This window comes from Opisthocomus hoazin, unplaced genomic scaffold (assembly GCF_030867145.1).
Source record: "Opisthocomus hoazin isolate bOpiHoa1 unplaced genomic scaffold, bOpiHoa1.hap1 HAP1_SCAFFOLD_364, whole genome shotgun sequence".
Lineage (NCBI taxonomy): Eukaryota > Metazoa > Chordata > Aves > Opisthocomiformes > Opisthocomidae > Opisthocomus > Opisthocomus hoazin.
Genome location: NW_027448952.1, coordinates 12 through 25,584, shown reverse-complemented (window position 1 = coordinate 25,584; position 25,573 = coordinate 12). Strand labels below are relative to the sequence as shown.

Below are 25,573 nucleotides of genomic sequence, written 5' to 3'. Positions count from 1 at the left end.
GGTCTCCCCCCCCAACTCGCTGTCCCCACAGGATCCCCCCCACGTGGTGTCCCCACAGGACCCCCCCCCAAATTACTGTCCCCACAGGACCCCCTCCCAACTCGCTGTCCCCACAGGACCCCCCCCCCCACGTAGTGTCCACACACGGGACCCCCAGGTGTCCCCCCCCCCCAATGAATGACCCCGGGGTCTGGGGGTGCCCGGACGCCTGGGTCCCCCCCCAACTCGCTGTCCCCACAGGACCCCCCCCCACCCAAGCTGGTGTCCCCACGGGACCCCCGGGTGTCCCCCCCCCCAGTGAATGACCCCGGGTCTGGGGGTGCCAGGACGCCTGGGTCCCCCCCCCAACCCCGCTGTCCCCACAGACCCCCCCCCCACGTGCTGTCCCCATAGGACCCCCCCCCCAACTCGCTGTCCCCACAGGACCCCCCCCCCCCACGTGGTGTCCCCCCCCCCCCAATGAATGACCCCGGGGTCTGGGGGTGCCAGGACGCCTGGGTCCCCCCCCCAACTCGCTGTCCCCACAGGACCCCCCCCACGTGGTGTCCCCACGGGACCCCCGGTCTCTCCCCCCAAGGGTCTCTCCCCCCCCCCCCCGGTCCCCCCGCACCCCCCCGTTCCCCAGGACGCCCCAGCCCCCCCCTTCCCCCCCCAGCCCCCCCCCCCGCTCACCCGCCGCCCCCATGGCCGGCAGCGCATGGCACGGGGGGGGGTCCCTGGGTGGCCCCGGGCCTGCGGCCGTCCCCGCCGCGTCCCCCGGCCCCGGTTAATGTTTGATCCCAGGGGCCGCGGCGCCGGAAGGGCCCTTTTGGGGGGGCGGGGGGGGGCGCGGGGGGGGGGGTTTCCCGCCCGGCCCCGGCCCCCCCCCCCCCAGGCTCGGCCGTCGAGGAAAAGGCCGCGCCGGGCGCCGCACGTCGGCCCCTGGCCACGGGCCACCCCCCTCCCCGGGCACGCGGCGCCGGCGCCGGGATGGCGGGAGGGGACCCGGGGGGGGGACGCGGGGACGGGGACGCGGGCACGGAGGCGTGGGGGGGGGTCACAGGGACGGGGATGGGGGGGACGGGAATGGGAACGGGGACACGGAGACCTGGGGGGACACGGGGACGGGGATGGGGGGACAGGAATGGGGACGCGGGGACGGGGACGTGGGGACAGAGACCTGGGGGGGACACGGGGACGGGGACGTGGGGATGGAGACCTGGGGGGGACCGGGGGGACAGGAATGGGGGGATGGGAAATGGGGACGTGGGGGGGACACGGGGACAGGGACGCGGGGACAGAGACCTGGGCGGGACACGGGGACAGGGACGTGGGACGGAGGCCTGGGGGGGTCACAGGGACGGGATGGGGGGACGGGGACAGGGACGTGGGGACAGAGACCTGGGGGGACACGGGGATGGGGACGCGGGCACGGAGGCGTGGGGGGGGGGTCACAGGGACGGGGATGGGGGGACGGGAATGGGAATGGGGACACGGAGACCTGGGGGGGATGCGGGGACGGGATGGGGGGACGGGGACAGAGACCTGGGGGGACACGGGGACGGGGATGTGGGGACAGGAATGGGGATGTGGGGACAGGAATGGGGACGCGGGGACGGGGACGTGGGGACAGAGACCTGGGGGGACAGGGGGACAGAAATGGGGACGTGAGGACGGAGACCTGGGGGGGACACGGGGACGGGAATGGGGACGTGGGGACAGGGACGCGGGCACGGAGGCCTGGGGGTGATGAGGGGACAGGAATGGGGACAGGGGGACGGAGACCTGGGGGGACGCGGGGACAGGGACATGGGGACAGAGGCCTGGGGGGGAACTGGGGGACATGGGGACAGGAATGGGGACGTGGGGACGGGGACGTGGGGGGGACACGGGACAGGGACGTGGGGATGGAGACCTGGGGGGGATGTGGGGACAGGAATGGGGATGTGGGGACAGAGACCTGGGGGGGACACGGGGATGGGGACGTGGGGACGGGGATGCGGGCACGGAGGCCTGGGGGGGTCACAGGGACGGGGATGGGGGGACGGGAATGGGAATGGGGACACGGAGACCTGGGGGGGACGCGGGGACGGGGACGTGGGGATGGAGACCTGGGGGGGGACGGGGGGGACAGGAATGGGGACAGGGGACAGAGACCTGGGGGGGGACGCGGGACGGGGATGGGGGGGACGGGGACAGGGACGTGGGGACGGAGACGTGGGGGGACACAGGGGACGGGGACGTGGGGACGGAGACCTGGGGGGGTCACAGGGACGGGGACAGGGACGTGGGGATGGGGACCTGGGGGGGACAGGGGTACAGGAATGGGGACAGGGGGACGGAGACCTGGGGGGGACACGGGGGACAGGGATGGGGACGTGGGGATGGGGATGGGGGGACGGGGATGGGGACGTGGGGACAGGAATGGGGACGTGGGGATGGGGATGTGGGGACGGGGATGGGGACGTGGGGACAGGAATGGGGACGTGGGGACGGGAACGTGGCACAGAGGCCGGGGGGGGGACAGGGGGACAGGAATGGGGACGTGGGGATGGGGATGGGGGGATTGGAATGGGGACGGGGGACACAGAGACCTGGGGGGGACACGGGACAGGGATGGGGACGCGGGGGACAGAGACCTGGGGGGGACACGGGGACGGGGACGTGGGGACGGAGATCTGGGGGGGTCACAGGGACGGGGATGGGGACGTGGGGACAGGAATGGGGACGTGGGATGGGGACGCGGGCACGGAGGCCTGGGGGGGACAGGGGGACAGGGATGGGGATGTGGGACGGGGATGGGGACGCAGGGACAGGGACGTGGGGACGGAGGCCTGGGGGGGACGAGGGACAGGCATGGGGGGGCGGGGACAGGGACATGGGGATGGAGACCTGGGGGGGGACGGGGGGACAGGGATGGGGACGCGGGGGGACAGAGACCTGGGGGGGACACGGGGACGGGGACGTGGGGACGGAGATCTGGGGGGTCACAGGGACGGGATGGGGACGTGGGGACAGGAATGGGGACGTGGGGATGGGGACGCGGGCACGGAGGCCTGGGGGGGACGGTGGGGACAGGGATGGGGACGCGGGGACGGGGATGGGGGGACAGGAATGGGGACGCGGGGACGGGGACGTGGGGACAGAGACCTGGGGGGGACACGGGGACGGAATGGGGACGTGGGGACAGGGACGCGGCACGGAGGCCTGGGGGTGATGAGGGGACAGGAATGGGACAGGGGGACGGAGACCTGGGGGGGACGCGGCGACAAGGTTGGGGACGCGGGGACGGGGGGGACGGGGATGGGGACGTGGGGACAGGAATGGGGACGTGGGGACGGGGATGGGGACACAGGGACAGGGACGTGGGGACGGAGATCTGGGGGGGGACGGGGGGGACAGGAATGGGGACAGGAAATGGGAACGGGGACACGGAGACCTGGGGGGGACGCGGGACGGGACATGGGGACGGAGGCCCTAGGGGGAACTGGGGGACATGGGGACAGGAATGGGGACACGGGGACGGGGATGCGGGCATGGAGGCCTGGGGGGGACACGGGGACAGGGATGGGGACGCGGGGACAGGGACGTGGGGATGGAGATCTGGGGGGGACGGGGGGACAGGAATGGGGGGACGGGAATGGGGATGGGGACACGGAGACCTTGGGGGGACGCGGGGACGGAGGCCTGGGGGGGTCACAGGGACGGGGATGGGGACGTGGGGACGGGGATGGGGGGACGGGAATGGGGACGGGGACGTAGGGACGGAGACCTGGGGGGGGACACGGGGACAGGGATGGGGACGCGGGGACGGGGACGCAGGCATGGAGGCCTGGGGGGACAGGGGGACAGGGATGGGGACATGGGGATGGGGACGCGGGGACGGAGGCCTGGGGGGGGACACGGGGACAGGGATGGGGACGCGGGGACAGGGATGGGGACGTGGGGATGGAGACCTGGGGGGAGGGGGAGATGGGGACACGGAGACCTGGGGGGGATGAGGGGACAGGAATGGGGACGTGGGGACAGGATGGGGACACGGGGACAGGGACGTGGGGACGGATGCCTGGGGGGGACACGGGGACAGGGATGGGGACGTGGGGGAACGGGGATGTGGGGATGGAGACCTGGGGGGGATGGGGGGACAGAGACCTGGGGGGGACAGCGATGGGGACATGGGACGGGAATGGGGACGTGGGGATGGGGACGGGGACATGGAGACCTGGGGGGGACGGGGTGACAGGAATGGGGACGTGGGGACAGGGGATGTGGGACAAGGATGGGGGACTGGAATGGTGACATGGGGACAGGGATGGGGGGACTGGAATGGGGACATGGGGACAGGGGACGGGGAGGACAGGGATGGGGACATGGATGGGGACAGGGATGGGGACGTGGGGACAGGGATGTGGGGATGGAGACCTGGGGGGGGACAGGGACATGGGGACAGGAATGGGGACAGGGATGAGGACGGGGGGACATGGGGACAGGGGGACAGGGATGGGGGGACACGGGGACATACGGATGGGAGCGTGGACAGGGACACGGGGACAGGGATGGGCACACGGCCAGAGGAGCAGGGATGAGGGGACGGGGACATGGACATGGGATGGGGACACGGAGACGGGGGCACGAGTGGGACACGGAGACGGGGGCACGAGTGGGGCTGGGGACACCGGCAGAGGGGTGTGGCATGGGGACGGGGACACGGGGACAGGGATGGGGACAGAAACAAGGACACCAGACCAGGGACACAGGGACACGGGGGCAAGGACACGGGGACAGGGACACGGGGACAGACATGGGGACACCAGGATGGGGACAGGGACGTGGGGGTGGCAATGGGGACACGGGGACGGGGGACACGGGGACACGGGTGATGGAGCGGCCTGGTGGAGGGGACCATGGCGTGTCACACCGTGTCGGAGGGGACCATGGCGTGTCACAGCGTGTCAGGGGGGGACCATGGCGTGTCACGGCGTGTCAGGGGGGACCACAGCGTGTCACGGCGTGTCAGGGGGGACCATGGCGTGTCACGGCGTGTCAGGGGGACCATGGCGTGTCACGGCGTGTCAGGGGGGACCATGTGTGTCACGGCGTGTCAGAGGGGACCACGGCGTGTCAGAGCGTGTCGGAGGGGACCACAGCGTGTCACGGTGTGTCGGGGGGGCCGCAGTGTGTCATGGCATGTTGGTGGGCCCATGGCATGTCATGGCATGTCACGGCGTGTTGGGGAAGACCGTGGTGTGTCATGGCGTGTCGTGGCATGTCGTGGACACCCTGGTGTGTCACGGGGTGTCACGGCACGTCGGGGGACCCTGGTGTGTCACGGTGTGTCAGAGCATGCCATGGGGACCCTGGTGTGGCATGGCGTGTCGTGGCATGTCGTGGACACCCTGGCGTGTCACAGCATGTCGGGGGACCCTGGCGTGTCACGGCGTGTCACGGCATGCTGGTGGGGACCATGGCATGTCATGGCATGTTAGAGCACGTCAGTGGGGCCCATGGCATGTCATGGCATGTCACGGCGTGTCAGGAGACCCTGGCGTGTCACAGCGTGCCACAGCATGTCAGGGGACCCTGGCGTGTCACGGTGTGTCACGGCGTGTCGGGGACCCTGGCGTGTCACGGCGTGTCACAGCGTGTCGGGGGACCCTGGCATGTCACGGCATGTTGGGAGACCCTGGCGTGTCACGGTGTGCCACAGCATGTCAGGGGACCCTGGTGTGTCACGGCATGTCACGGCGTGTCGGGGGAACCCTGGCGTGTCACGGCGTGTCGGGGGGACCCTGGCGTGTCACAGCGTGCCACAGCATGTCAGGGCACCCTGGCGTGTCACGGCGTGTCACGGCATGTCAGGGCACCCTGGCGTGTCACGGCGTGTCACGGCATGTCAGGGGACCCTGGTGTGTCACGGCATGTCGGGAGACCCTGGCGTGTCATGGTGTGCCACAGCGTGTCGGGGGACCCTGGCATGTCACGGCGTGTCACGGCGTGTCGGGGAACCCTGGCGTGTCACGGCATGTCGGGGGACCCTGGCGTGTCACGGCGTGTCACGGCGTGCAGCCAGGCCGTACGTGCGTCTCGGCACGGCCCGGCCCAGCCCCGCGGCGCCAGCGGGGCCAAAGGGCGCCCCGGGGGGGGGGAGGGGGACACCGGGGACAGGGCCACCGCCGCCGCCCGGACGCCTGGGTCCCCCCGGGTCCCCCCCCGGGTCCCCCCCGAGCGCGGCGGGGGAGGGGGAGGGGGTTTCCTGCCCCAAAGGTCAGCGGTGACGCGGAGGAAGCCGGGCCCCTCCCCCCGCCCCGAAGCCACCGGCCGCGCTGGTGCCACCGCCTTTATTGGGGGGTCCCCGCCGCCCCTCCCCCCCCACGGCCCGGGGGAGGGGGGGGACAGGTCCATGGGGTGGGGGAGGGGCGTCACTGGGGGCTCGGTGGCCCCCAGGTCACGGGGGCTCACGGTGGGCCTGGATCGTTGGTGGCACCTTGGTGGCTCCGGCTCGCGGTGGCATCTCGGCAGCTCCAGATCACGGTGGCATCTTGGTGGCCCAGCTCAAGGTGGGTCATGGTGGTCCTGGCTCACGGTGGCACCTTGGTGGCATCTGGGTGGCCCCAGCTCATGGTGGTCCTGGCTCACGGTGGCACCTCGGTGGCATCCGGGTGGCCCCAGCTCATGGTGCCCTCGGTCACTGCTGGCCCCAGTTCACTGGTGGCACCTTGGTGGCCCCAGCTCATGGTGGCCCTGGCTCATGGTGGCATCTCAGTGGCCTCAGCTCACGATGCCCTGGGTCGTTGGCGGCCCAGCTCATGGTGGCACCTTGGTGGCATCTCAGTGGCCCCAGCTCATGGTGGCATCATGGTGGCCCCAGCTCACAGTTGCATCTTGGTGGCTCCAGCTCATGGTGGCATCTCAGTGGCCTCAGCTCACGATGCCCTGGGTCGTTGGTGGCCCAGCTCATGGTGGCATCTCGGCGGCCCAGCTCATGGTGGCACCTTGGTGGCATCTCAGTGGCCCCAGCTCATGGTGGCATCATGGTGGCCCCAGCTCACAGTTGCATCTTGGTGCCCCAGCTCATGGTGGCATCTCAGTGGCCCCAGCTCATGGTGGCATCATGGTGGCCCCAGCTCATGGTGGCCTGGGTCGTTGGTGGCCCCAGCTCATGTGGCCCCGGCTCCTGGTGGGTCATGGTGGCTCTGGCTCATGGTGGCATCTCGGTGGGCCCTGGCTCATGGTGTCCTGGTCATTGTGGCATCTGGGTGGCCCCAGCCCATAGTGCCCTGGTTAACTGCTGGCCCCAGTTCACTGGTGGCATCTCAGTGGCCCCAGCTCATGGTGGCCTGGGTCATTGGTGGCCCTGTCTCATGGTGGCATCTCGGTGGCCTCAGCTTATGGTGGCATCTTGGTGGCCCCAGCTCACGATGGCCTGGGTCGTTGGTGGCCCCGGGTCGTTGGTGATACCTTGGGGGCATCTCAGTTGCCCCAGGTCATTGTGCCCTAGACAACTGGTGCACCCAGCTCCTGGTGGCATCTGGCTGACCCCAGCTCATGGTGCCCTGGGTCACTGGTGGCATCTCAGGGGTCCCAGCTCATGGTGAGTCGTGGTGGCTCCAGCCTGCTGGTGGCATCTTGGTGACCCTGGGTCATTGTGGCCCCAGCTCATGGTGGCCTCAGTTCGTTGTGGTCATGGTGGTCCAAGCTTGTGGTGGCTCATGGTGACCTCAGCTCGCTGATGGCTTGTGGGGACCCCAAGGTCCTTGTGGCTCGTGGTGGCCCTGGCTTGGTGGTGGCCCCACTTCATTGGTGGCTCGTAGGAGCCCCAGCTCATGGTGGCCCTAAGGTCCTTGGTGGCTCGCGGTGGCCCTGGCTTGGTGGTGACCCCAGTTCATTGGTGGCTTGTGGTGGCCCCAGCTCATGGTGAATCATGGTGGCTTCTGGTGGCCCCCAGCTCATTGGTGGCTCATGGTGGCCCCAATCCCAGTTCATTGGTGGCTCACGGTGGCCCCAGCTCGTGGTGACCCCAGCTCGTGGTGGCCCCGAGGTCCTTGGTGGCTCGTGGTGACCCCTCACCACCGTGCCACCAAGGTCCTTGGTGGCTCGTGGTGACCCCAGCTCGTGGTGGCCCCGAGGTCCTTGGTGGCTCGTGGTGGCCCCTCGGTGGCCCCGGCTTGGTGGTTCCGAGGCTGACGAGGGCCACGCGATGCTCCCAGGCCTCTCCGGGCCACCTCGGGGTGCTCGGGGGGGGTTTTGGGGTGCCCCCCCCAGACCACACTCCCCCCCCCCGAGCTCTGGGGGGGTCTTGGGGAGCCTCAGGACGTTTCGGGGTGTCCCCATGACCATGACACCCCCCCTGGTGCTCCAGGGCCTCCCCAGAGCATCTTGGGGTGACCCTGTGCAGCTAACGGTGCCCCCCACCACCTTGAGGAGCCCCCCACCACCCTGAGGTGCCCCCCAACACCTTGAGGAGACCCCCACCACCTTGAGGTGCTCCCTACCACCCTGAGGTGCCCCCCAAGACCCTGAGGAGCCCCCCCAGCACCCTGAGGAGCCCCCCAACACCTCGAGGAGACCCCCGCCACCTTGAGGTGCCCCCCAACACCTTGAGGAGACCCCCACCACCTCGAGGAGCCCCCCACCACCCTGAGGTGCCCCCCAACACCTTGAGGAGACCCCCACCACCTTGAGGTGCCCCCTACCACCCTGAGGTGCCCCCCAACACCCTGAGGAGCCCCCCCAGCACCCTGAGCAGCCTCTCAACACGCTCGGGGGGTCCCCAAGACCCCAAGGAGCCCCCCCAGGACCCTGAGGAGCCCCCCCAGGACCCCAAGAAGACCCCCTAAGACCCTGAGCAGCCTCTCAACATGCTGGGGGGGTCCCCAAGACCCCGAGGAGCCCCCCAGGACCCCAAGACCCCGAGGAGACCCCCAAGACCCCGAGGAGCCCCCGCAAGACCCCCAGGAGCCCCCCAGGACCCCCCCCGGACCCCGAGAAGCCCCCCCAAGACCCTGAGGAGACCCCCAGAAGCCCCCCAGAACCCCGAGAAGCCCCCCCAAGATGCTGAGGAGTTCCCCAGGACCCCCCTGACACCCCGAGGAGCCCCCCAGGACCCTGAGGAGCCCCCCCAGGACCCCAAGAAGACCCCCTAAGACCCTGAGCAGCCTCTCAACATGCTGGGGGGGTCCCCAAGACCCCGAGGAGCCCCCCAGGACCCCAAGACCTCCCAAGACCCCGAGGAGACCCCCAAGACCCCGAGGAGCCCCCGCAAGACCCCCAGGAGCCCCCCAGGACCCCCCCCAGAACCCCGAGAAGCCCCCCCAAGACGCTGAGGAGTCCCCCAGGACCCCCCTGACACCCCGAGGAGCCCCCCAGGACCCCGAGAAGCCCCCCAGGAGCCCCCTCAAGCGCAGGGGGCCTCGCGGCAGACCCTGATGTGGATGGCGGAGTTATGGCGGGGCCGGGACGCCGCTCCCCCTTCCTCCTCCTCCTCCTCCTCCTCGTCGTCATCCCCCTCCCCGGCCCGGGGGGGCCCTCGGCGGCGGCGGGGGGCGCCGGGGGGGGGCAGGGCGACGGAGGAGGTGCTGGCGTGGAGCCGCAGCGCGCCCGCAGCCCCCGCCTGCAGCTGCAGGGCCAGGTTGATGGCGCGGGGCACGGCCAGGCCCAGGCCGTGGAGCCGCAGCTCCCCCGGGGGGGGCCCGGCGGGACCCCCCCGGCCCCCCCCCGGCCCCCCCGGGGCCAGGAGGCGTTGGCAGCGCCGGAGCTGGGCGCGGAAATCCGTCCGCGCCGTCACGAAAACGTCGGCTCCGGCGGCGGCGGGGACGGAGGGGGGGCGAGGGGCCGGGCCCCGGCGGCGGCGGCGGTTGGGGGGGAGGAAGTGGGGGTCGTTGTCCCCCCCTATCCCTGGCGACCCCCCCGGTGCTGCTGACGGTGCTGCCGGGTGACCCGAGGACATTGCTGGGGGGGGGGGAGGGGGGGTGCATGGGGTGGGTCAGGGGCACAGGGGGAGACCCGGGGGTCCCTGCAGCCCCCCCGATCCCCCCGGGACAGCCATAACCCCCCGGGACCCCCATAACCCCCCAAGGCCCCCCCAATCCCCCCAGCGACCCCCATAACCCCCCCAAGGGCCACTCTGATCCCCCCAGGACCCCCCCAAGGGCCCCCTTGATCCCCCAGGACCCCCCCAAGGGCCCCCCTGATCCCTACTGAGACCCCCATAACCCCCCAAGGCCCCCCCAATCCCCCCAGCGACCCCCATAACCCCCCCGGGACCCCCATAACCCCCCAAGGGCCCCCCCAATCACCCCCAGGGACCCCCATAACCCCCCAAGGGCCCCCGTGATCCCCCCTGGGACCCCCCTGATCCCCCCAGGACTCCCCCAAGGGTCCCCCTTGATCCCCCCAGAGACCCCCCTAAGGGCCCCCCGCTCCCCCCATAACAGCCCCAAGGGCCCATCTGATCCGCCAGCGACCCCCATAACCCCCTCAGGACCCCCATAACCCCCCAAGGGCCCCCCTGATCGCCCCCAGGGACCCCCATAACCCCTCAAGGGCCCCCCCGATCGCCCCCAGGGACCCCCATAACCCCCCTGGGACCCTCATAACCCCCCAAGGGCCCCCCTGATCCCCCCGGGACCCCCATAAACCCCCCGGGACCCCCATACCCCCCCAAGCACTCCCTTGATACCCCCAGAGACCCCCACAATCCCCCTAGACCCTCCCATAACCCCCCTAGAGCCCTATAACCGCCCACAGGCCTCCCCCCCCCCGACACCTCTAACCCCCCCCAACCGCCTCAGGGATCCCTATAAGACCCCCGCAGACACCTCTAACCCCCCCGCAGGCCCCTCTAACCCCCCCAGGGGACCCCCCCGGCCGCCCAGCCCCCGCCATAACCCCTCGAGACACCCCTCCAGCCAACGACAACCCCCAGATGCCCTCGACCCCCCCATAACGCTCCTGTGAGCCCCCCAGACCCCCCCGAGCCCCGCAGCCCCCCCGGGAGCCCCGCAGAGCCCCCCCCAGCCCCCCTTTCGACCCTCTGACAGCCCCCAGAGCCCCCCCAGCCCCTCCCACAGCTCCACGAACCCCCCGAGACCCCCACAGACCCTCCCCCATAGCCCTATTTCCCCCCCTCCCCCTCCGCACCTCGCCGCGTCCCCGCCACCGCCGCCGCTTCCGCTTCCAGGGGCGCGATCCCGCCTCCTTTCCAAGCCACGCCCACTCTCCCCCAGGCCACGCCCCTCCCCGCGGCTCTGCCCCCTGGAGCGGCAGGGGCGGGGCGGAGCTGAAAGCCACGTGAGACGCGCGTGCCCCGCCTCCGCATCACGTGAGGCAAGGCCGCCATCTCCCCCCCTACACCCCCCCCCCAGCAGCAGCGGGGCGGGACCGTCGCTAGGGAAACCCCGCCCCCTTAGCCCCGCCTCTCTCCGCCGGGCCACGCCCCCCCGTCGCTATGGAGACCCCGAGGGCGCCCCTCCGCCGTTGCCGGTTGCCATGGAAACCGGGGGTTCCCCCAATAGGGCCGGTTGCCATGGTGACCTCGACATCCCCCCCGTCACCATGGCGACCATCAGCCCTCCACGTTGCCATGACAATGCCCCCCCCCGCCCGACCGGGGGTGAATTGGGGGGGGCCCACCCCGGGGGACAGCCAGGCCCAGCCCCTCCTCACAGAACACCCCCCCTCGGCACCCCCTCGCCAGGCCCGGGGCAGAGCTCCGCCCCCTTTCCGAGTCGGTGGGCGGAGCTTGGGAAGCACCACGCCTGCACAGTGGGCGGGGCTAAAGGGACAGCCCACCCCCCCGTGCACAATGGGGTGGTGGGAAGCCACGCCCCTCTATGCAGTGGGCGGTGCCAAGCGAAGCCACACACCTCTGACACTGCGTTTGGGGACCCGCTCCCTCGCCGGAGGCCACGCCCACACGGGGCGGAGCCACACTGGCTAACTGAAAGACACGCCCTCTCATTAAGCCACGCCTCCAAGCCACGCCCCACCACCGCGGCAAACCACGCCTTCCCCACTGGCCAAGGGGGCGTGTCCCGGACGCCTGGGTCCCCCCCCGAGGGGCGTGTCCCGGATGCCTGTGTCCCATCCCCTGCTCCGGAGCGGCAGCCCTGCCCCCCCGGTTTTAAATAAATAAACAAACAAAAAAAGGCGCCTGGCCCTTTAAGCCGCCCTCATTGTCTGCTGCGCCGACCAATCCGTGCACACGCAGAGCGTCGGGCTCCGATTGGCCGCCGCTTTCCCCCGCCCCCCCGGGAGGCCCCGCCCACCCCGCGGCCGAGCGCTGTCCAGTGCTGAACCCGCGGCCGCCGCCATGAGCGGGGGGGTCTACGGCGGCGGTAGGAGGGGCGGGGCGGGCGGGGAGGGGCGGGGCCGCGGCGGGGAGGGGCGGGGCCGCGGCGGGGCGCAGGAGGTGGGGGGGCGAGCAGGGGATGGGCGGGGGGGGGACACGGGGGTCTCGGTGCCACCGTCACCGTGTGTCCCCCCCCCAGATGAGGTGGGGGCCCTGGTGTTCGACATCGGCTCCTTCTCGGTGCGGGCGGGCTACGCCGGGGAGGACTGTCCCAAGGTGGGTGCCACCGCGTGTCCCCTCCCCCCCCGGGTCACCACCCCCCATCGCCGCGGTGTCCCCAGGGCCACGAGCGTCCCCACCATGGGGGCATCTCCACGGTCATGGGGGCCCCAAGGCCACCACCCACAGGCCAACATCCCCACCATGGTGGCATCTCCATGGTCATGAGGGCCCCAAGGCCCCCACCATGGTGGCATCTCCACGGCCATGGTGGCCCCATGGCCACCACCCACAGGCCAACATCCCCACCACGGTGGCATCTCCATTGACCATCATTCTCAGGCCAACGTCCCCACCATGGCGACTTCTCTGTGGTCATGGGGGCCCCAAGGCCACCATCCACAGTTCAACGCCCCCACCATGATGGTATCTCCATTGACCATCACTCTCAGGCCGACTTCCCCACCATGGTGACACCTCCAAGGTCATGCTGACCCCAAGGCCACCACCTGTAGGCCAAGGTCCCCACCATGGTGACCTCCCCATGGCCACAGTGTCCCCAAGGCCACCACCCCAGGCCAATGTCCCCACCAGACTGACATCTCCATGTCCCCATGGCCATCACCCACAGGACAACGCCCCCACCATGGTGACACCTCCAAGGCCATGCTGTCCCCAAGGCCACCACCTGTAGGCCAAGGTCCCCACCATGGTGACCTCCCCATGGCCAAGCTCTCTGCATGTCCCCGAGGCCACCACCCACAGATCAACGTCCCCACCATGTCCCCACCCCCACGCCGTGTCCTTGTGGTGGTGGTGACGGGGCGGTGGCAGGCGGACTTCCCCACCACGGTGGGGCTGCTGTCCCCCGAGGAGGTGGCCCTGGAGCTCGATGGGGACAAGGACAAGAAGGGAGGAAAGGTCTACTACATCGACACCAACGCGCTGCACGTGGCCCGCGAGGGCATGGAGGTCCTCTCGCCCCTCAAGAACGGCATGAGTGAGTGGGGACACCAGGGGGGACACCTCCGGGGTGGGGGGACACCCTGCATGGCCATGGGGAACCCGCAGGGGGCATCTCAGGGGCTTGGGGTCACCTCACGGGGCCACCGTGGGGTTGGGGTGACCCAGTGGAGGCCACCACGGCGTTGGGGGTCACCTCATGGGGCCACCACGGGGTTTGGTTCACTCAATGGGGTCATCATGGGGTTGGGGTGACCCAATGGAGGTCACCATGGAGTTGGGGTGACCTCAAGGCGTTACCACAGGGTTTGGTTCATTCAATGGGGCCATCACGGGGTTGGGGTCACCCAATGGAGGTCACCACAGGGTTGGGGTGACCCAGTGGAAGTCACCACGGGGTTGGGGTCACCTTAAGGGGTTACCACAGGGTTTGGCTCACTCAACAGGGCCATCACGGGGTTGGGGTCACCCAATGGAAGCCACCACGGGGTTCGGGTGACCCAAGAGATACCACCCCGGGGTTGGGGGTCACTTCACAGAGCCACCACAAGGTTGGGGTCACCCCATAGAGCCCCCCCTCGCCCCCACGTCCCCACTCACCGTCCCCGTTGTCCCCAGTCGAGGACTGGGAGTGCTTCCAGGCCATCTTGGACCACACCTACGGGAAGCACGTCAAGTCAGAGCCGGGCCTCCACCCCGTCCTCATGTCCGAGGCGCCGGTAGGTGGCCCCCCACCTGCGCATCACCCCGTCCCACCGCAGTGGTGGGGTCCCCTGATGTCCCCATGGTGTCCCCTCAGTGGAACACGCGGGCCAAGAGGGAGAAGCTGACGGAGCTGATGTTTGAGCACTACAACATCCCGGCCTTCTTCCTCTGCAAGACGGCCGTGCTCACCGCGTATCCCCCGCGCCACCCGTCGGGGTCACCCAGCCGTGTCACCCCCCCAGCCACCCAACCCCCTCCCTGGGTGTCCACACCACCTCCCCGGGTGGGGGTGGGGGAAGCTGGGTGGGTGGTGGGTCTAGGGCGGTGGGGTGAGTGGTTGGTGGATCTAGAGGTGGGTGGTTGGGTGGGTCTAGGGGTGGTTGGGTCATTGGTTGGGTGGGTCTAGGGGTACTTAGGTGGGCGGTTGGGTGGGTCTAGGGGTGGTTTGGTCATTGGTTGGGGGGTTGGGTAGGTCTAGGGGTGGGTGGTTGGGTAGTTGGTGGGTCTAGAGGTGGTTGGGTGGTCTAAGGATGGGTGGGTGGGTGGTTGGTGGGTCTAGAAATGGTTGGGTGGGTCCAGCGGGTAGTTGGGTGGGTGGCTGGTGGGTCTAAGGATGGTTGGGTGGGTGGTTGGTGGATCTACCAGTGGTTGGGTCACTGGTTGAGTGGTTGGGTGGGTCTAGGGTGGGTGGGTGGTTGGGTGGATCTACCAGTGGTTGGGTCATTGGTTGAGTGGTTGGGTGGGTCTAGGGTGGGTGGGTGGTTGGGTGGGTCTAGGGGTGGTTGGATCATTGGTTGGGTGGTTGGGTAGGTCTAGGGGTGGGTGGCTGGGTAGTTGGTGAGTCTAGAGATGGCTGGGTGGGTGTAAGGATGGTTGGGTGGGTGGTTGGGTGGATCTACCAGTGGTTAGGTCATTGGTTGAGAGATTGGGTGTGTCTAGGAGTACTTAAGTGGGTGGTTGGTGGGTCTAGAGATGGTTGGGTGGGTGGTTGGTGGGTCTAGGAAGGGTTGGGTGGGTGTCAAGGCAATTGGGGGTTGGTTGGGTGGGTCCAGGGGCAGTTGGTGGTTGATTGGGTGGGTCCAGGGGCAGTTGGGTGCTGGGCTGGGTGGCTCTGTGGGCAGTTGGGTGGGTCTAGGGGCAGTTGGGTGGGTCCGTGATCAGTTGGGTGGGTGTAGGGGCAGTTGGGTGGGTGGTTGCGTGGTCGGTTGGGTGGTTCTAGGGGCAGTTGGGTGGGTCTAGGGGCAGGTGGGTGGTCAGTTGGGTGGGTCTAGGGGCAGTCGGGTGGGTCCAGGGGCAGTTGGGTGGTTGAGTGGGTGGGTCCAGGGGCAGTTGGGTGGGTCCAGGGGCAGGTGGGTGGTCAGTTGGGTGGGTCTAGGGGGCAGTCGGGTGGGTCCAGGGGCAGTTGGGTGGTCTGTTGGGGGGGTCTAGGGCAGTCGGGTGGGTCCAGGGGCAGTTGGGTGGTCTGTTGGGGGGGTCTAGGGGCAGTTGGGTGGTCGGTTGGGTGGGTCACTGGGTGGTGGGGCTCCATGGGTGTCCCCGGGGGCAGGGCTCCACGCCTCACTGGAGTGACCGGGTGGGTGCCGGTCACAACAGCCCTTCGTTAGCGGCCCAGCCCTCCCCAGCGGGGCTGCCCCCTCGTTAGCACCGCCCCCTCGTTAGCGCCGCCCCCTCGTCAGCGCCGCCCTTGACCGCGGTGGCCCAGCTTCGCCAACGGGCGCAGCACGGGGTTGGGTCCTGGACAGCGGGGCCACCCACACCACCGCCATCCCCGTCCACGACGGCTACATCCTCCAGCAGGGTGAGGGGGCGGGGCCAGCGGGGCGGGGGGGCGGGGCCCGGGCGCCGGGGGGCGGGGCCGGAACTCACGGGGCGGGGCCTGCAGGCATCGTCAAGTCGCCGCTGGCCGGGGACTTCATCTCCATGCAGTGCCGCGAGCTCTTCCAGGAGATGAACATCGACATCGTGCCGCCCTACATGATCGCCGCCAAGGTGAGGGGGCGGGGCCGCGCTGGGACACGCCCCCTTCCCCAGGAACAGCCTATCAGAGAAAGAGAGGGCAGCTGGGAGGCTCCGCCCCTTGGGGGGTGGCTCAGCCCCTGCAGTCCCCCCCCAGCCTCTGGCTCTGGAGGCATGGCCCAACACAAAGGCCACGCCCCCTTTAGGGGCGGTGCAGTCCCTTAGCTCCACCCCCTTAGAGACAGCCTTTCCTTTAGCTCCACCCCCTCAGGGGCAGTCCAGCTGCTTAGCTCCGCCCCTTTAGGGTGGGCACCCCCCTAGCACTAGCTCTTCCCCTTGGCCCCACCCCCTCGGGGTCAGCCCTTCTGTTTAGCTCCGCCCCCCTCCAGGCCACTCCTTTCCCTTAGCTCCACCCCCTCAGGCACAGCCCATCTCCCTTAGCTCCACCCCCTTGGGGCAGTGGGCTCATAGGCCCCACCCCTTCCACTTAACCCCACCCCTTTCAGGGCGGCTCCCCCCCTAGCTCCATCTCCTTGGGCCATCCCTTTTCCTTAACTCCGCCCCTTCAGATCATCCCTTCCCTTTAGCTCCGCCCCCTCAGGCCAATCCCTCCCCCTTTAGCTCCACCCCCGTAGAGGCAGCCTGCCCACAGGCCCCACCCCTTCCCCTTGGCTCCACCCCCGTAGAGGCAGCCTGCCCATAGGCCCCACCCTTCCCCTTGGCTCCACCCCCGTAGAGGCAGCCTGCCCATAGGCCCCACGCCTTCCCCTTGGCTCCACCCCCTCAGGCCAATCTCTTCCCCTTAGCTCCACCCCTTTAGGTACAGCCCACCCCCAGGCTCCACCCCCTCCAGGGCTCCCCCCCCCAGTCTCCCCTCTGCCTCACCCACCCCCCACGGGGGCGGACTGCGCCCCTCTAAGCCCGCCCCCTGCCCGACGCCCCGCCCCCAGGAGCCGGTGCGGGAGGGGGCCCCCCCCAACTGGAAGAAGAAGGAGAAGCTGCCCAGGTCTCCAAGTCCTGGCACAACTACACCTGCAACGTGAGTCGGGGGGGTCACCCGGGGGGGTCCCGGGGTCACTGGGGGGGGGATGGGGGGTCCCAGAGGCCGGGGGTCACCCTGGGGGGGGATGGGGGGGGGTCTCAGAGGCCTGGGGTCACCCTGGTGGGGACAGTGGGGGGGGACGGGGGGGGTCTCAGAGGCCTGGGGTCACCCTGAGGGGGGGGCTGGCGGGGGGGGGGGAAAGGGGGGTCCCAGAGGCCGGGGTTCACCCTGGGGGGGGCTCACCTGCTTGGTGGGGAGAGGGGGTCCTGGATGCCCCGCTCCTTTTCGGGGGTCCCAGATGCCTGGATATTTTTTGGGGGGGGGGGGGAGGGGTCCCAAACGCCTGGGTGTGTCCCCCCCCCCAGGAGGTGATCCAGGACTCCAGGCCTCGGTGCTGCAGGTCTCCGACTCCCCCTACGACGAGCAGTGAGTGCCTGGGGGTGGGCTCAGGGGGCTTTTTTGGGGGGGAGGTTGGGGTCCCCCCAATCCCACGACCCCCCCCTCTCGCCCCCCCCCCCAGAGTGGCCGCCCAGATGCCCACGGTTCACTACGAGATGCCCAACGGCTACAACACCGACTACGGGGCCGAGCGGCTCCGCATCCCCGAGGGGCTCTTCGACCCCTCCAACCGTCAAGGTCTGGGGGAGGGGAATTTGGGGGGGCCAGGGGGGTTTGGGGGGACCTCTCTGACCCCACCCCCCACCCCTCAGGGTCTCTCGGGGAACACCATGCTGGGCGTGGGGCACGTGGTCACCACCAGCATCGGGATGTGCGACATCGACATTCGACCGGTGAGTCCCCACAGATGGGGGGGGGGAGGGGGGATTGGGGGGGCACGGCGGTGACACCCCCCCCCCCCCCATATCCCTCCCTCCCCCAGGGTCTCTACGGCAGCGTCATCGTCACCGGGGGGAACACCCTGCTGCAGGGCTTCACCGACCGCCTCAACCGGAGCTTTCGCAGAAGACACCCCCCGTGAGGGATGGGGGGGACCCAGGCGTCCGGGGCAGGGACCCCCCAGGGGACACTGGGGGGCTGTTGACCCCACCATGGGATACTGGGGGGCTGGGGGGATCCAGAGATCCGGGGAGGGGACCCCCCCATGGGATATTGGGGGGCTGTGACCCCGCCATGGGATACTGGGGGGCTGGGGGGATCCAGAGATCCGGGGAAGGGACCCCTCATGGGATATTGGGGGGCTGGGAACCCCGCCATGGGATACTGGGGGGCTGGGGGGATCCAGAGATCCAGGGAAGGGACCCCCCATGGGATATTGGGGGGCTGGGAACCCCGCCATGGGATGTTGGGGGGTGGGGGGACCCAGGTGTCCTGGGAAAGGGACCCCCATGGGATACTGGGGGGCTGGAAAGTCCCACCAGAGGACACTGGGGGGCTGGGGAGACCCAGATATCTAGGGACGGGAACCCCCGTGGGTTATTGGGGGGGCTGGGGGGACCCAGACATCCGAGGATGGGACCCCCAATGGGATACTGAGGGGCTGGGAACCCCACCACGGGTTATTGGGGGGCTGGGGGGACCCAGGCATCCGGGGAACGGACCCCCCGTGGGATACTGGGGGGCTGGGGGGACCCAGGAGTCTGGGAAAGGGACTCCCCAGGGATACTGGGGGGCTGGCAACCCCATCAGGGGACACTGGGGGGCTGGGGGGATCCAGACTTCTGGGGAAGGGACCACCCAGGGGATACTGGTGGGCTGGGAACCCCGCCAGGGGACACTGGGGGGACACAGACATCAGGAGAAGGACCCCCCCCCATGGGATACTGGGCAGCTGGGGGGACCCAGGCATCCGGGGAGGGACCCCCCATGGGATACTGGGGCTGGGAACCCCAACATGGACACTGGGGGGACCAGGCCTCCAGGGAGGGAAGCCCCACCCCCAGCCATAGACTGTGTGTGTGGGGGGGGGTCTCAGAAGAGGCTGGGCTCCCAGTTGCCCCCAGTACCTCCCAGTTGCCCCTCCCCCCCCCCCCCAGAGCATGCGCCTGAAACTGATCGCCAGCAACAGCACCATGGAGCGGCGCTTCAGCCCCTGGATCGGGGGCTCCATCCTGGCCTCCTGGTGAGCTGGGGGGGGGGGGGGGGCTGGGTAAGGGGGCGAAGGGGGGGGGCGGGGGTCCCTCAGCCCATCCCCCGCTCTGTGTCCCCTCCCCCCCAGGGCACCTTCCAGCAGATGTGGATCTCGAAGCAGGAGTACGAGGAGGGGGGGAAGCAGTGCGTGGAGCGCAAGTGCCCCTGAGGGGGGGTGGGGGCACCCCCCAGGCACCTTCCCTCCTCGGCCTCGACTCCACGACAGAAATCGTGAGGGAAAAAGTTTTAAAAAAAATAAACATTAAGCGCCCGGAACGGCTGGAACCCGGCGTTAGGTATTTGCGTGAGGTGAAGCGGGGTCGACGAGAGGTTGGTTTTACCGATTTCGCCGTTTTTTCTCCTCAGGGAGGGCGGCGCGCGCCCCGCCCTGCCGCCTCCCCGCGCGGCTCTGCGCGTGCGCGGGCGCTGCGCGGGAAACGGGGGGGGGGGGGGGGGTGCGCATGCGCAGTGCGCCTGGGAGCGACCCCGCCCACCCACTCGCATGCGCGCGGCCGCGAGGGAGGGTGGAGCACTGCACCTGCGTAGATGGGCGGGGCGGGAGCGCCCCCGGGGTGGCTCGCTGTGCGCATGCGCGAAATCCGCCGCGCCTATAGAGGGGCTGCGCATGCGCGGGAGGGGCGCGGGGCCTTGCGGCTGACCACGTGGTCCGCGCCGCTCCGTTAACGGGGGGAGGGGATGAGGGGGGGTCCGCGGTGGCGGCTCGCGGCGGGGGGTGGGGGGGGGGATGGCCGGCGTGAGTGACGTCATGAGCTGAGAGATGATGTGGGCGAGCGGCGGAGTGGGGGGAGGGGTGCCGCGGCGGGACGAGGCGCTCGGCCGCCCTTGCGCATGCGCGGCCGCCACGCCGACTCCAACTCCCGGCGTGCCCGCGCGGGGCGAGGACCCCTCCGGGGGTGCCCTCAACGCGCCTGCCCCGCCGCCGCAAAGCCCCCCTCGCCGCTCTACCTCCCCTCCAAATCCCCCCGCGCTCCGCTCCCCCCTCAACCCTCCCCGCGCGCCCCCCTCTGTCCCCCCGCCCCTCCCGCATCACGCCCCCCCCCGCTCATTCCGCGCAGGCGCTCGCCACGGCCACCCCGTCCCTCAGGCCCCGCGCCTCCCCCCCCCTCCCTCCCCGCCCCGCGCGCGCCGCGCTCCCCCTATTGGCCGTGCTCCCCGCCGCCTCTTCACCCATTGGCTCCGCGCTCCCGCCCGGCCCCCGCGGGGAGGCGCGGCCTCGCCCGGCCCCTCCCACCCGCTATATAAACCCCGGCGGGCCGCCACGCTCCGCCGTCGCGGGCGGGAGGTGGCGGGCGCAGAGGTGCGCTCCCCACCCCCTCCCCTCAGCAACCCCCGGCAGGGGCCGCGCATGCGCGGAGGCGGCGGCGCTCAGCGCGCAGGCGCGGGGGCGGTCCGCCATGGCGGCCGAGCCCGAGGCCTTCCTGGTGCCGCCGCCTCCTCCGCCTTCCTCCGCCGGGAATGGCGGGGGGGGGGAAGCGTCCCCCGCCGCCGAGGCCCCGAGGCCGCGGAACGGCTTCCGCTCGGCGGGGGGAGGAGGAGGAGGAGGAGGAGGAGGGGGGGGGAAGCGGCCGCAGCAGCTGCGGGGCCAAGCAGCCGGCGTGGAAGCCGGCGCCGCCGGGCGGCCTCGGAGTGCGGCCCGGTGCTGCCGTCCGAGTTCCTGCTGGGGGGGAACATCTTCGACCCGCTGAACCTGAACAGTCTGCTGGACGAGGAGGTGAGCCGGGCCCTCAACGCCCGCACGCCGCAGTCCTCCCCGCTGCCCGCCCGCGGCCGCGACCCCCGTCGAGATCCTGGTCCCGCGCGACATCACCGACCCGCTCAGCCTCAACGCCCCCGGCGAGGGGCTGCGCTTGGCTTCCCCCCGCCAAGGCCGCCCGCCGCCGCCACCGTCACCGCGGCCAGCAGCGAGCCGCCGCCGCCACCCACCGTCACCCGCCACCGCCGAGGCCCCGCCTGCCCTCAGCCCCTCACGCCCTCCCCGCCGCTCCGCCGACCCCGCGCCATCGCCGCCGCCTGCCCCGCCGCCGGCCGCCATCGCAAACGCCGACGACTTGCAGTAAGTCGGAAGGGAGCCGCCCGCCCGCCGGAGAAACCCAAACCCCCCGGGAAAACCCCGCAGCAGCAGCTGCGCCGACGCCGCCAAGCCCAAAAGTTCCAGTATGGCAACTACTGCAAATACTACGGCTACCGCAACCCCGACTGCGAGGACGGGCGGCTGCGCGCCATGCGGCCCGAGTGGTTCGCGGGGAAAGGAGGTGCTGGACGTGGGCTGCAACGTGGGGCACCTCACACTCAGCATCGCCAAGCGCTGGGGCCCCGCCAGGGTGGTGGGCTTGGACATTGACGGCGCGCTGATCCGCTCGGCGCGGCAGAACATCCGGCACTACCTGTCGGAGGAGATCCGGGCGGAGGCGGCGGGGAACGGCGCGGCGGCGGGAGGAGGAGGAGGAGGAGGGAGGAAGGGTTTTCCCGCCGCTCTCCTGGCCAGCCGGGGTCCCATCGCTGCCCCCCGCCTGCCCCCCGACGGGCCCGGCGCCTCCGATTTCCCACACAACATTGTCTTCGTCACGGTGAGTGGGTGGGGGGGTACGGGGGGGCTCATGGTGGGTATGGGGAGGTCACGAGGGGTTTGAAGGGATCTAGGGGGATTTGGGGGGGGTCACGAGAGGTTTGGGGGGGCTCATGGTGAGGTTTTGGGGGGGGTCACAAGGGTTTGAAGGGATCTGGGGGATTTGGGGGGGGTCACGAGGGATTTGAGGGGCTCGTGGTGGGGTTTCGGGGGCTCGTGGTGGGGTTTGGGGGGGTCACGAGGGGGTTGGAGGGATCTGGGGTGGGGTTTGGGGGGCTCGTGGTGGGGTTTGGGGGGTCACGAGGGGTTTAAAGGATCTAGGGGGATTTGGGGGGGTCACGAGGGATTTGGGGGGCTCATGTGGGGTTTGGGGGGCTCGTGGTGGGGTTTGGGGGGGTCACGAGGGGTTGGAGGGATCTGGGGTGGGGTTTGGGGGCTCGTGTGGGGTTTGGGGGGTCACGAGGGGTTTGAAGGGATCTAGGGGGATTTGGGGGGGGTCACGAGGGATTTGGGGGCTCGTGGTGGGGTTTGGGGGGCTCGTGGTGGGGTTTGGGGGGGTCACGAGGGGGTTGGAGGGATCTGGGGTGGGGTTTGGGGGGCTCATGGTGGGGTTTGGGGGGGTCACAGCCCGTTTGGGGGGGTCACGAGTGGTTTGGAGACCTCATGGTGGGATTTGGGGGGACTCATGGTGGGGTTTGGGGAGGTCATGATCTGTTTGGGGATTACCGGGTTTGGGGGCTCGTGGTGCACTTTGGGGGGGTCACGAGGGGTTTGAAGGGATCTGGGGGATTTGGGGGGGCTCATGGTGGGGTTTGGGGGGGTCACAAGGGGGTTGAAGGGATCTGGGGGGGGGTTTGGAGGCCTCGTGATGGGGTTTGGGGGGGTCACAGCCTGTTTTTGGGGGGGGTCACAAGGGGGTTGAAGGGATCTGGGGTGGGTTTGGGGGGGGTTTGGGGGGGGTCACGGGCCATTTGGGGGGGGTCACGAGGGGTTTGGGGGGGTCACGAGGGGTGGTTGAAGACATCTGGGGTGGGTCTGGGGGGGACACGATGTTGGGGGGGGCTGCTCAGCCCAGGCTGCTTTGGGGAGGGGAGGGGCTTAATGGGGGCGGGGTTAGCAGGGAGACCCCGCCCTGTGGGGGAGGGGCAGCCCAAGCCTTGGTTTGGGCCCCCCAAGTCTCTCAGTGGGGCCCCCCCAACACCTCAGTGGGCTCAGTGACCCTCCTCAATCCTTAAGTCACCCCCAAACCCCTTGGTAACCCCCCTAACCCTCCCGTGCCCCCCCCCGTCCCTCAGTTGGGGCTCCGTCCCCCCCCCCAAACCCCTCAATATCCCCCCAATCCCCTCAGTGCCCCCCCCAGTCCCTCAGTGGGGCTCACTGGGACCCCCCCCAACCTCCTCAAGTGCCCCCCCCACTCCTCAAGCCCCCCCCTAAACCCCTCAGTGCTCCCCCAGTCCCTCAGTGGAGCTCACCAGGACCCCCCAACCCCTCAGTGACCCCCCCCAATCCCCTCAGTGCCCCCCCCAGTCCCTCAGTGGGGCTCACTGGGACCCCCCCAACCCCTCAAGTGCCCCCCCCCGCACACTTCTCAACGCCCCCCCCAAAACCCCTCAGTGCCCCTGTCCCACAGTGGGGCTCAGTGGCCCCCCAACCCCCTCAGCGCCCCCCCAACCCCCTCAGCGCCCCCCCCCAACCCCCTCAGCGCCCCCCCAAACCCCTCAGTGCCCCCCCCCCCCCATCAGCGGGGCTCAGCACCTCCCACCTCCTGCCCCTGGGTGCCCCCAAAACCCCTTGGTGACCCTCCCCCACCCTCGGTGGGGCTCCTGTGACCCCCCCCCCACCCCCCTCAGCGACCCCCCAACCCCCTCAGTGACCCCCCCAAACCCCTCAGCGCCCGCCCCACCCCCTCAGTGACCCCCCCCCAACCCCCTCAGTGACCCCCCCAACCCCTCAGTGCCCCCCCAGTGTCTCAGTGCTGCTCTCCAGGAGCCCCCCAAACCCCTCAGTGCTCCCCACATCACCCCTCAGTGCCCCCTGTCCCACAGTGGGGCTCAGCGCCCCCCCCAACCCCTCAGTGACCCCCCAACCCCTCAGTGACCCCCCACCAACCCCCTCAGTGCCCCCCCAATCCCCTCAGCGCCCCCCCCAAACCCCTCAGTGCCCCCCCCATCAGCGGGGCTCAGCACCTCCCACCTCCTGCCCCTGGGTGCCCCCCCAACCCCCTCAGTGCCCCCCCAACCCCCTCAGCCCCCCCCAACCCCCTCAGCGCCCCCCCCAAACCCCTCAGTGCCCCCCCCCCCCCATCAGCAGGGCTCAGCACCTCCCACCTCCTGCCCCTGGGTGCCCCCAAAAACCCCTCAGTGACCCCCCAAACCCCTCAGTGCCCCCCCAGTCTCTCAGTGCTGCTCTCCAGGAGCCCCCCAACCCCTCAGCGCCCCCCCCGAACCCCTCAGTGCCCCCCCCCCCCCATCAGCGGGGCTCAGCACCTCCCACCTCCTGCCCCTGGGTGCCCCCAAAACCCCTCAGTGACCCCCCAAACCCCTCAGTGACCCCCCAGTCTCTCAGTGCTGCTCTCCAGGAGCCCCCCAACCCCTCAGCGCCCCCCCGAACCCCTCAGTGCCCCCCCCCCCCCATCAGCGGGGCTCAGCACCTCCCACCTCCTGCCCCTGGGTGCCCCCCCAACCCCCTCAGCGCCCCCCCAACCCCCTCAGCGCCCCCCCCAACCCCCTCAGCCCCCCCCAACCCCCTCAGCGCCCCCCCCAAACCCCTCAGTGCCCCCCCCCCCCATCAGCAGGTCTCAGCACCTCCCACCTTCTGGCCCTGGGTGCCCCCAAAACCCCTCGGTGACCCCCCCAACCCCCTCAGCGCCCCCCCTGACCCGGTGGCCCCCCCCCCAGGGTAACTACGTGCCGGAGCGGAGGAGGCGGTGGCGGCGCAGCGCCCCGAGTTCGACGTGGTGCTCTGCCTCTCGCTGACCAAGTGGGTGCAGCTCAACTGGGGCGACGACGGCCTCAAGCGCCTCTTCCGCCGGGCCTACGCCACCTGCGCCCGGGGGGCTGCTGCTGCTGGAGCCCCAGCCCTGGGCCTCCTACCGCAAGCGCAAGGGGCTGACGGTGAGCGGGGGGGGGTCCTGGGGGGGTCTGGGGTGCAGGGGGGGGGGGTCTGGGGTGCAGGAGGGGGGTCCTGGGGTCACCCACCTGCGCCCAGGGGGGCTGCTGCTGCTGGAACCCCAGCCCTGGGCCTCCTACCGCAAGCGCAAGGGGCTGACGGTGAGCGGGGGGGGGTCCTGGGGGGGGTCCTGGGGGTCTAGGGGGGTCCTGGGGTCACCCACCTGCGCCCGGGGGGGCTGCTGCTGCTGGAGCCCCAGCCCTGGGCCTCCTACCGGAAGCGCAAGGGGCTGACGGTGAGCAGGGGGGGTTTTGGGGTGCTGGGGGGGTCTGGGGTGCAGGGGGGGTGTCCTGGGGTCGACCCACCTGCGCCCAGGGGGCTGCTGCTGCTGGAACCCCAGCCTGGGCCTCCTACCGGAAGCGCAAGGGGCTGACGGTGAGCGGGGGGGGGTCCTGGGGGGTCTGGGGGGGTCCTGGGGTGCAGGGGGGGGCTTGGGTGCAGGGGGGGGGTCCTGGGAGGGTCTGGGGTGTCCTGGGGTCACCCCCATACACACTGGGGGGCTGCTGCTGCTGGAACCCCAGCCCTGGGCCTCCTACCGCAAGCACAAGGGCTGATGGTGAGCGGGGGGGGGGGTCCT

General features: G+C 70.5%; 3 protein-coding genes across 3 annotated transcripts; 2 read left to right on the top strand and 1 right to left on the bottom strand.

Moving 5' to 3' along the window:
- Positions 1-9,337: 9,337 nt before the first annotated feature.
- Positions 9,338-11,317, bottom strand: POP7 (POP7 ribonuclease P/MRP subunit). The gene is made up of 2 exons (XM_075412263.1): positions 11,119-11,317; positions 9,338-9,927 (listed from the first exon to the last, which is right to left on the bottom strand). The coding sequence occupies exons 1-2, from the start codon at positions 11,315-11,317 to the stop codon at positions 9,374-9,376; spliced, it is 753 nt and encodes a 250-aa protein (XP_075268378.1). The 3' UTR covers positions 9,338-9,373.
- An 889-nt stretch (positions 11,318-12,206) lies between these two features.
- On the top strand, positions 12,207-19,525 carry LOC142359898 (actin-like protein 6B). Its single transcript, XM_075412264.1, is given in 18 exon segments — positions 12,207-12,314; positions 12,468-12,544; positions 13,322-13,487; positions 14,069-14,169; positions 14,250-14,347; positions 15,858-15,885; positions 15,887-15,953; positions 16,038-16,144; positions 17,062-17,113; positions 17,116-17,150; positions 17,519-17,531; positions 17,534-17,579; positions 17,674-17,781; positions 17,857-17,944; positions 18,034-18,100; positions 18,103-18,128; positions 19,148-19,237; positions 19,330-19,525. Coding segments are annotated over 18 exon segments (1,275 nt in total). The 5' UTR covers positions 12,207-12,289; the 3' UTR covers positions 19,411-19,525.
- A 1,015-nt stretch (positions 19,526-20,540) lies between these two features.
- LOC142359896 (7SK snRNA methylphosphate capping enzyme-like) lies at positions 20,541-25,252 on the top strand (the record flags this gene model as incomplete). Its single annotated transcript, XM_075412262.1, is given in 11 exon segments — positions 20,541-20,643; positions 20,645-20,827; positions 20,829-20,864; positions 20,866-21,036; positions 21,038-21,118; positions 21,120-21,266; positions 21,268-21,504; positions 21,506-21,829; positions 24,726-24,741; positions 24,744-24,868; positions 25,157-25,252. Coding segments are annotated over 11 exon segments (1,452 nt in total), but the record flags the coding sequence as incomplete, so codon positions are not given.
- Positions 25,253-25,573: the final 321 nt, after the last annotated feature.